We start from the raw sequence: 11,608 nt of genomic DNA on the forward strand, positions 1-11,608 counted from the left end.
TTGACACTATTTGTGAGTATAGTCTTCAGAACCGATGATAGTCCGTCGGATTGACATAATAAATGGCCGACCCGTGTTATGAGAGAGCCATATATCTTGCTAGTAGAATACACCTTAAAGATTTCGAAAAAGAGCCGGCTTATGCCGGTAGAAGGCAGCACTCTGACTCGCAAAATTGAAAGAGGTCAATATAAAAGCAATAACTTGTTTTCTAATCCACTATAGTTAAATATGTTTAACAAAAATATCTTAAATATGGGGGTTAATGCTAGTTTGCTTTTTTTTCACTTACAGTGTTTTTAAGTGTTTTTATTCTTCGTCATAAGATTTAAATCATACTTAACATGTAAAGGATGACCGATTTTTTTCTCATGGCAGAAAAGTCCGCGGTATTGATCAAAACATGACGACTTGATTATTTAGACACAAGCATGATATGTCATTTATAAAGTATAATGTTTTTTTCTAGCGTTCTAGTCGATAATCTAACCTAAATCATCATGCAACGCTCTGCAAATGAACTCTGGTAGACAGAGTGGTTCTGGAACGCAGTTTGAAATGACACCAACCTACGTCAGAAATAATTTATATATGAGATGAAAGAAAATATCAATACAACTAAATTACCAATACCGTTTTTTTTCTTATTTCAGATAATACTTATAGTTTTGACCATTATTTGCTTTCTACAATGTGGATGCGTAGTATTCCCGCTCCAAGAGCAAGAAGAACAGCAAGATTTCCTTATGATTGAAGACAGAATTAACCCCGGAGGTAAATTTTGTTATAATGGAGGAATTATTTTTGAAAATGTATTATTCCTTTCAATTTCAGTATTTCTGACTTTGAATTGTTCTTATATTCTAATGCATGTCTATAAATAAAGGCAACAGTAGTATACCGCTGTTTAAAACTCATAAATCAATGGACAAAAAACAAATTCAGGGTAACAAACTAAAACTGAAGGAAACGCATTAAATATAAGAGGAGAACAACGACACAACATTAAAATGTAACACTCAGAAACGGACTAAGCATTAGACAAAATCCTATGAGAATAACCAATATAACATCAGAACCAAATACATGAATTTGGGATAGATAAGTACCGTAATACGTCTTAAAGTAATGTGAATTCACACTCAAAAATAAGAGAAAACAAACAACACAACGGAAACACAACGTTAAAATGTAACACACACAGAAACGAACTATTATATAACAATGGCCATATTCCTGACTTGGTACAAGACATTTTGAAAGGAAGAAATGGTGGGTTGAACCTGGTTTTGTGGCATGCCAAACCTCCCTCTTTTATGGCCATGTAAAATATAACACCAAAATGACAATACAAAATTACAGGACTACAATATCAATAAATAGGAGAACACAATTGACAAAGAAACACACGAATAATAGCTAACATCGGACATATCCGTACTTAATTAAGGTAGCATCCATATACACTTATAAAGGTTCTAGTATGTTCACGCCTCTGAATAACCACTTATGAATAAAATCTTTAAAAAATACTTGAACTATTTCAAACAGTTTATATTCATTCCAGTAGAGCATGCTCAAGTAGTATATATAATGTTTTGCTGGAACTATGCTTTAGAGCTTGAGTTTCCTGTCATGATTTCCCTGAGGAAGCTGTTAAACGACACATCTTTTTGAATTTTGAAATAAACTAAAACTTCCAAGATTAAAAAAAAAAACATCCGTGAAAACGGGAAGAGGTGTTTACCTAATGCAGAATGTTATCCAAATCGTTTAACATATAAACCATATTAGAATCTTTTTGTCAGCTGCTCTGGAAAGGACCATTAGATTGTCAACAGTTATCTATATATTATATGTGTTTGTAATGTTATCATACTATTCTTACTCCACTGCAGGACCTGGTACAGGAAATGGTTTAGAATCTCTCTTACAATTCTTTCCTCTCTTATTTATTGTTCCTGTCATTGCTATGATGAGAATTACGAGTCCTAGAACAACAACTGCTGTAAACAAATGCAATTGTCAATGTGAGGTAACTTTACCTCCAACAACCCAATCCTCACCACCGACATCAGACTCATCAACAACAAACAGTACGTATTGTTGACAACACCGTTATCTATCTTAAAGTGAATGTTAATAGTTGGAAAAGTTTCATTATTTCTATTCTATGGTGTATAGTGTTGTTTGTCTTTATGATTGCTATTGTTTTATTTGCCTTGACATTGTAAATAAACTCATCATAGATACCAGGGCTAAATTGTATATATACGCCAGACGCGCGTTTCGTCTACTAAACACTCATCAGTGACGCTCGAATCCAAAAAAGTAAAAAAATGCCAAATAAAGTACAAAGTTGAAGAGCATTGAGGACCAAAATTCCTAAAAGTTTTGCCAAATCCGGCTAAGGTAATCTATGCCTGAGGAAGAAAAGCCTTAGTATTTCAAAAATTCAAAAGTTTGTAAACAGTTTATTCATGAATATAACCATATCAATGATAATTCATGTCAATTTTTGTTTATCGACTTACGAGTTTGAATACCTCTTTAGCCTCTCTTTAAGAAATACCTACCTCAAAATGAATTGGTCTAAAATTTAAACTAAAAGTACTTAGGAGTGTCCTTGCTCAGTCATATTTACAGATTCCGGAACGAGAACGTTAATAAAAAAAAATTATTCCGTTGTTGCACGAACAGTATTCTCGACATGCTTGAACAGTTCAGACATATCTGTACTTAATCAAGGTAGCGTCAATATAACCTGACATCCAGATTTAATCCACCATTTTTTTTACATAAGCAAATGCCTGTACCAAGTTAGTGAGAAAAAAATATAACGTTCTTGAATTTTTCTAAAAGTTCTGTAGTTTTGTTATTTTACTTTAAAACAACAGTAAGGAGATGTGGTATAATTGTCTAATGGAAATCTATTTATACTTTTTACAATAAATTCTTCCAAAGACATTTACTTCTACAAAATCAACTTTTGAAGCTGAAAACTTCTTATATAACTTTGTCGATCCCCAGTCGCATTTTCTAATCATAATCTGCATTACGTTCGAATGCCATGATGTAAATTTTGTAATGGGTATTTTTTTTTAATAGTTTCTAAGTACATTTTTGTAAACTTGTTTCAGATGATGTGCGATTTAACTTTTTCACTTCAAGCATGCATGAAACGGTATTATCCCAACCTTCCCCCAAAATAAAACGAAAACAAAAACAAAACAAGACAAGAAAAATAAAAATAAATATTTTTTTTTACACAAAATGTTGTTTACATTCCAAAAATAAGGTTGGGATAAACATAAACATGAATATGATATTTACTGCCAAAACACAAGGGAAAAGATGAGGGAGGGGTCGAAATGGAGTAAATACTGGTGATAGTATATGTATTTCAAACTCTTCTTTGAACAAAGCATGTGAGATAATCGCAATCAAAATCTGTGCTACTTGCTTTTGCAAATAATGCAAGGTCTGAATTGATAAATAGAACCTTTGCAACGTACAGGGTTAATTAAGGAATATTTTAGTAATTAGATACTCAACCATCCGGATTAAATCAGACCATCCTAGGTTTTTGTAGGGTTCTTGTTGATCAGACTTTATCGTGTGTTTTTTTATGTTGTAATGTTATGCTATTGTTTCAGAAAAAAGAAGAAGGTTTGGTACCATTAAAACGTTTAATCCCGGTGCAAATGTTTGCACCTGTCCTAGGTCAGGAATCTGATGTACAGTTGTTTATGTAATTTATACGTGTTTCTTGTTTCTCGTTTTTTTATATAGATTAGACCGTTGGTTTTCCCGTTTGAATGGTTTTACACTAGTAATTTTGGGGCCCTTTATAGCTTGTTGTTCAGTGTGAACAAAGGCTCCGTGTTGAAGGCCGTACATTGACCTATAATTGATTACTTTTTTAAATTGTTATTTGAATGGAGAGTTGTCTCAATGGCACTCACACCACATCTTCCTATATCTATTTAGTTTTCTTTGTTGGTTTTTGTATTATGATTTTTTTTTTATCTTCTTTGCAATAGCGTTGTCGGCTTATTTTCAACACTTTCAATCTTAACGTCCCTTGTATATCTTTTGCCCATCCTTTGTCGTAAAAAAGATTAAACGCATTTGTCATAAAAATTAAACTTTAAACCCTGATTGTGGTTTTCACGTTATCTTTATTTATGTTTTCACGTTATGTTTTCACGTTATCTTTATTTATGTTTTCACGTTATCTTTATTTATGTTTTCACGTTATTTTTATTTATGTTTTCACGTTATCTTTATTTATGTTTTCACGTTATCTTTATTTATGTTTCTTATTGTTTGAATACTTCAAACAATAATTTTGTAATATTAACAGCACCTTGTGTCCCAACAAATTGTCCTCCTGGGTATGTGTTGCTTTCTGACGAAAATGCTAGTCCGAATTGTTACCTGTATAGTGGTGATGAGAATACAAAATCCTGGGCTGACGCTAGAGTGAGTATTATTGGATATGACAGAAATGTAAACTATTTACTTTGTAATGCTAATTGTTTTCTCCAAAAGTGGTAATTTTGCGACGAGAGTGAAAACATCGAATTTGAGTCTACTGTTACGTCGATACAAAACTGCTGAATCAAAGCCGTGAATATGTCACAAGAATGAATCTGACATAACTGGTAACATAACATATGGACGCGTTCTGATATTTGAATATTTAAGACTGTGAGTTAAAGATTTAAACATATTGTAATGGTCAATAAACACGTGCTTGTGATCGTAAAACGTGTGTAGCGGTTATGCTAGTTCCTTATTCTGATCCTTTTTGGAGCATTGTTTGTGTAAAACGTTTAACAAGCTTATTAAGTCCAAATTGTTTGACAATGCACGACAGCCACGAATCAATGAGATATGGAAACGCTTGACGATTGATAAAGTGGTACATTACTGCATAAACACATTATATTGATAATTTGGGAGTTGAAATTATCAAGTTTATCAAAGATTTTAGTTAGAAATCGTTCAACAGTATGCCTACAAAAAGATGCAGATTTTTAGCAAAACTTCAATTTTGGACGGTATCTTTAATCTTAACTTCAATGAGATAAAGGGTTATTGAAATAACGGATATGAAATTGAACAACGATGATAGAAGTTTTGTTTTATGCAAACCGAATATATTTTTTCAATAAGTTTTATGTTTACTTCCTCAATTTCAGAGGTCATGTTCAATGACCCCTGGTGCATTCTTGTGGAACGCAAACAGTAAGAAGGAAGCGTTTGCTGTAAGGAGTAGATTTAATATTGGTTAGTAAAAAGTTAATATTTTGTTTTTTTTATTTTTTTAACGATGAAAGGGAAGCGAATGCATATTATTATGATGTTTGTGTCCTATTTATCATGTGATCATTTGACCAAATTAAAAAGAAAATTGATAAAGCTGTCAACAAACAGACCCGAAGATAAAACTGCCAATAACAGTGTAAGACTACAACTGTTAGAACCAGTTCTTTGGTAGACAACAACAAAATCCATAGAAATGTTAATGTTTTTTACAAGGGCTTCATCCGGCAATGTCAATGTCTATAGATAGTGCTCATCATTGAAAGAGTGTTAGAGATCAACCATTTAAAATAATATTCTCCTGTAAAAGAACATCAAACAGACGGGACAATATCTCAAGAGTTTATTTGTTTTGCAAATTAAAGCAGATTTTGACAAATTTAAAAATATTAAATGTTTTAAAATATGAAATACAACTGACAACATACAGATTCAGAATTCGTATATTCCCATTGCTTTGTTATTTTTGTCATTTTGTAATCTGCTGAAAATTTTAATGTACTTTATATATGAAACCTTCACAAGTAACGTATCACAAGTTCATGTTTGTAGGTCCAAAAGCCTTTTGGTCTGGTGGGAAAAAAGACAGTAATGGAAAGTTTGTATTTGAAATAGACAACATAGAATTGGTATATGATCAGGAGAATATACCATTTGGAAGTAACTTAAAAGTTTTAGACAACTAAAATAATTGTATATACTAACATAAGCATGAACCAGTTTAAAATCAATCTGCTTTTACTTTGTTAATATTAATGTTTTTGCTTTGATTGACGACCATAGTATTTAAAATAATATCTTATATGAAAAAAGAAACACGGAGTTTAAGAAATATTAATTAAGTGTTGTGCATGTTGGACTTGTGACATGCACTCCATTTATTTCTTATTATTCTGACTAGTTTGGCGTTTAAGTTTCTTCATACAAATATTACAGAGTATATATATCAATGAAAATAGTTAAAATGTGCTTCCAAGTTCTTCTTATTTCTGGTACCTGAGATAACTATTTCCACTATGCAAGAGCAATTAAAGATCTGGACGTCGTATATCTGTGCATCTGCAGCAAATTGTATTAAACATATATGTATTTAAATAATGTACAAATATAAAAACATTTATCAATCTAACATATATAGACAAATGTACTTTTTAGTTTCTGATGCTTATATACAGAAATGCTCATGAATCCAAACACACCAACATTTGCAAGTTGTGATATACAGGATCATTATTTTTGAAAAAATATGATAAGCATCTCGATATTAGGGTTCTTCATAGTTACATACATTATGTTTGCAGTGTATTCGTTTATCAAATACCTCCGTAAGAAGTAATTGACTTAACGAATGAAAAGCAACCAAAGTATTAAAGTTTGTTGACAAGTGTCCTTAATTATATTAAAAATACATGGTCGTGGAAATGATTCAGATTCATGCAGAAATACGATATCTAAAATGTTTGTCTTTTGTGCGTTATGGGAGAACAATTGATAATGCATTGCTCAAGCATATAATGCAACATTATAAGGATATTTTTCATTGTACTTGCATCGATCATATTACTGTCTTTTCAGTTGAGTGTTGCGACACATACACATTATTGTACGTCCTGTAGATTATTCTCTGAATTCCGTTATTATATATTATTTCAGTTGATACATATATATAACGTTGTTTTTATGATAGTACAGTTGCAATATATACTTCTTTTTTTTTGCAGTAGCACTTGATGCATTTTTTGGCCCTAATCTTATTGATGAATGTTTTATCATATCTCCTGTCAACATTTTTTTGTTGTGGGGTTTTGGACCAAGACCCTGTACTGATCTTTATTCATATGTTTGCGAATTTCCAAGAGTAAGTATGACAGAAGATTAAATTCTATGACTAAAAACACTGTTATATCCTTGGCTAAAAATATAAGCAGGTCTCTTTGATTTAACAATATATTAACGTCTGAAGGAGTTAAAATGCTTTTTGGACCAGCTAATTTATATATAATTTGTTCTTGACGTCATGCACTTGATGTCGTTTTTCTTCTATTTTTTCGATATTATTTTGTTTTAATATAATTGTGCAACGTTTTATGTAACATTTTTAATTAGATATCAATATGATTTAGACAACTATTTGCCTTTCCCGTTCATTTAAACACTGTTTACTCCGTGTGTACTTAATAAACTCCGTGTGTACTTAATAAACTCTGTGCTAGTTTGTTACATTTATTTTAACATGAAGCATGGTTAATCTATCTTTTATTTTTGTGCCATTATTCTATATAAATGATTCTGATTAGATGACAATAAGTGTCAACATGTTTACTTAAAAAAAAAACGAAATTTATCAAAACATTTATTTCTAATTTTTTTGAATGAATTCGGAGAAACACATTATATCTGAATTAACGCTTTAGTGATGAGTCATTGTCAGGTTTCATAGATATCTGATTAGAATGTATTAGAATCTCTATCTTTATTCAAAAGTATTTATATTAAAAGAACTAAATAAAGGCAACAGTAGTATACCGCTGTTCAAAACTCATAAATCCATGGACAAAAAACAAAATCGGGATAACAAACTAAAACCGAGGGAAACGCATTAAATATAAGAGGAGAACAACGACATAACACTTAAATGTAACACACATAGACAAAATCCCACGAGAATAACAAATATAACATATATATATAACATCAAAACCAAATACATGAATTTGGGATAGACAAGTACCGTGACACGTCTTATGCTAGTCAGACAGCATTCTGCTTTATACAGTGACAAATATTTTCTAACATTATGATTTTAATTTGACATTCTGGTATCATTTAATCAAGCTTTATGTATTGATTGTAAAATAAACATGATATTGACTAACTTTTTTTACAATGTTGTGTATTTCAGAAGATTTGTCCATAGAAGTAATTAACGATGCAAACGAATCACGGCATTTAAGGATGTTTGTTTAGTGCCTTTAAATCTTAAAACTAACTTATCTACATAAATAATGCGTTAGTTTTCTCGATTGATTTGTTTAACATTTGACATTTTGGGGCCTTTTATAGCTGACTATATATGTGGTTTACTTATTGTTGAATGCTGTATGGTTGTTAATTTCTCTGTTATTTGGTCGCTGGTAGAGAGTTGTTTAATTGCCAATCACACCTCATCTTCTGATCTTTATTTTTAATTTGTTTGTTTGTTTCTGAAATCCATCCCCGATATTCCACAAGTCTATCCAACGACGATTGCTTCCGCCAATCATTCAATAAAATAAATTATCTATAATTTACAGAGAAGACGATTGTGTAACATATCGAGATTTCCTAGAAACATAAATAATCTAAGTACCTACTAGTATATATTAAGTAATATGTTATCAAAGGTACCAGGATTATAATTTAATACGCCAGACGCCCGTTCTGTCTACATAAGAATTATCAGCGACAAGTACAAAGTTAAAAAGCATTTAGGACGCAAAATTCCAAAAAATTGTGCCATATACGGCGATGTAAATCTATGCCTGGGATATGTTTATCCTTAGTTTTTTTGAAAATTTTTAAGTTTTGTAAACAGGAAATTTATCAAAAAAAAATAACCATTTAGTTGACATTCGTGTCAAAAACCGAAATGCTGACTCGGGGAGCAAACGTCCACCAGCAGTTGGCTGACCTAGTGGCTAAAAATTTATAAATTAGGCTGTTAATTGTCTCGTAATAATTGTGTTACTCATTTGGGGCTCTTTTGTAACTGAATATGCGGTATGGACTTTGCTCATTGTTGAAGACCGTACGGTGATTTATAGTTTTTATTTTCTGTGTCTTTTTTGGTCTCTTGTGGAGAGTTGTTTCATTGGCAATTATACCACATCTTCTTTTTATATAAACAAGCGCTGAAATAGTGTATCAACTATGAGATTTATACTCCAAATGCAGGAATATATTGATTTGTCCTAAATAAAAGACAACGAAAATTGTATATATGAATAAGGAGATCGATGAAGTATGCTTGCCAATGAGAAAACTAGCCACTAAATATCAAATGAATCTGACTTGAACAATTGTAATGAACATTACTGCCTTAGACAATTACAAAAACAAATAGGAATAAACAAGTGATGGAATACGGTTTCAACTATGAGATTAATACTCCTAAACAGGTATAAATTGATTATTCCTAGATAAGATCAAACGAAAATTATAATTATATATGAAATGGTGTGATGTTAATTAATTGCAAATGAAACAAAGATAAAAAATTAGACAAAAATATGTAAGTAATTTTAGGCAACTATACGGCCTTCAACAAAGAGATAAAAACATATCGTACATCATGCTATTAAACGTCCCGATATGAAACAATTCAATTGATGTAAAAATGGTCCTAATTCATAATACAACAATTCACAAAAACACATGTGACAGACAAGAACCAGCAACCGTCTCTGAAGGACAGGCTCTTGATATATAACAGGCACGGAGTAAAATATGTCTGTGACTCAAGGATGTGACATTAGAATTTAAAAACAAAAAATCACTTCATACAATAAATGTATTTTAGTTTTTCTCGGTTAATTTCACGTGCAGAAAAAGATTTATAACTAACACAGATATGTTGATTTGTTGGATTTACATCTTAAAGAAGAAAATCTTGAATTGATTTTCGATCTAAAAATTTTAATGATACTAGAACACACCCGTGATATCACGGGTACGTGACTGAATTATAGTATATAACTATGCGCAAGCCTTATTTTAGTATTAGTATTGTCATCTGATAAAGTCATGCCGATTATAAGATACACAGTTTTTTTCTGCTTTCAAGTCTTTCTGTTTGAACCCGTCGAACTGAAACAATAATATTAATTATTTGGAAAGCAAAAGGTCCTGGAATGGAGTATTTTTTAATCAACAGCATTGTCCTATATAAGTTATAATTCTTTGCTTCGCTGTTTTACGTCATGCCCACTAACAAATTGAAAACTGTACCTATACGCCTTATTTTTAGTCCAGATTTTTAGCATTCGTATTGTTATCTTAGAAAGTCTTACTAATTAAAATACTACAATAGGTAACAATTTGACAATTTAGTAGTGTCAACCCTGTGGTTATAACCCGTGTATATAGCATATTAATCCTGAAAACAACGTTTGGTGGTGCGCCTGTCAGATGCGGAACGTACAGATAAGGTAATAGGTAACAGGTGAATATACTATTGGTATCGGTAGCGGACTCGACCCGGAACTTCTTAATTATTGGCAATATTAATTACATGGAAAACAAAAGGGCCTGGAGTGGTGTAATTTTTAATCTACACCTTTGTACTATATTAGTTATATATAAAGTTGAATTCTGTGATTCGTCGTTTTTACGTGATGACGGCTAACAAATTGGACCTCGTAATTTTAGTATTATAGATTTTAGATATTCAGTTGTAGATAACAGACACTCTGCAGAAGTGTCATTTGCAGGCATTCAATGTTGACCTGTCAGATTCATCCTCGCTCATCCACTGTTTGTATACTGCAATTATCTTGTCTGTTTTTACACAACTTTCACTACATAAAACTAAGCATCACAGTATTTATATATTGTCTGGACAGGTTTTATTTACACAGTATGATTGATATTCAATCTTTCGGTCGTTGACGATACTTGACATCTTTCTAATCAACTAAATATTGAAGTTATTCGTTACACACTGTGTCTAACCCACACCGGCAAAAAATGTTTGGACTCGATGGTAACTTATATCCGGCACGGTGACGGAACATTAATAAACATATAAAATGTAGGTTTCTGTTTATTTATTTTCTATTTTTATGATATCGAAGAACATGTATACATATATGATTATTTTCTAATGTGAGGTGTAATATTGTCTACAACAGTTCTATATTAACGGAGAAATAAGTAAAAATGCATGTCAAAATGACGAATTGAGTGAACCTTGTCTCAAATTTGTTTAAATTCTCGTTAAATTGTCCGGGAAGTAGCCATTGTTATTTTATAGTTCGTTTCTGTGTGTGTTGCAATTTAATGTTGTGTTTCTGTTATGTCGTAGTTCTCTTATATTTGATGCATTTTCCTCAGTTTTAGTTTTTAACCCGGATTTGTTTTTTCTCTATCGATTTATGAATTTCGAACAGCGGTATACTACTGTTGCCTTTATTTGAGTAGGCATTCGTATTTTCCCACAAAAAAAAATCATGCAGAGTTATCGTTCCTTGAGATTGTAAACGTTCCAGAGATATACTTCCGCATGCGTGTGCATAGATAG

General features: G+C 31.5%; 1 protein-coding gene across 1 annotated transcript; it reads left to right on the forward strand.

Annotated features, from left to right (window-relative positions):
• Nucleotides 1-657: 657 nt before the first annotated feature.
• Nucleotides 658-8,349, forward strand: LOC139487166 (uncharacterized). Its single transcript, XM_071272143.1, has 7 exons — nucleotides 658-774; nucleotides 1,899-2,096; nucleotides 4,367-4,485; nucleotides 5,208-5,295; nucleotides 5,884-5,991; nucleotides 7,053-7,189; nucleotides 8,234-8,349. Exons 1-7 carry the CDS (start codon nucleotides 747-749, stop codon nucleotides 8,246-8,248), a joined length of 693 nt encoding a protein of 230 aa, XP_071128244.1. The 5' UTR covers nucleotides 658-746; the 3' UTR covers nucleotides 8,249-8,349.
• The last annotated feature ends 3,259 nt before the right edge of the window (nucleotides 8,350-11,608 follow it).

This window comes from Mytilus edulis, chromosome 8, assembly GCF_963676685.1.
Source record: "Mytilus edulis chromosome 8, xbMytEdul2.2, whole genome shotgun sequence".
Taxonomy (NCBI): Eukaryota; Metazoa; Mollusca; class Bivalvia; order Mytilida; family Mytilidae; genus Mytilus; species Mytilus edulis.

What these genes read in the sequence shown, in the direction of transcription:
- LOC139487166 (XM_071272143.1), top strand. Translation starts at nt 747, where the DNA reads ATGATTGAAGACAGAATTAACCCCGGAG. An exon ending in AGACTCATCAACAACAAACA is followed by an intron (nt 2,097 to 4,366) that starts GTACGTATTGTT and finishes TAATATTAACAG; the next exon opens with CACCTTGTGTCCCAACAAAT. An exon ending in AATCCTGGGCTGACGCTAGA is followed by an intron (nt 4,486 to 5,207) that starts GTGAGTATTATT and finishes CCTCAATTTCAG; the next exon opens with AGGTCATGTTCAATGACCCC.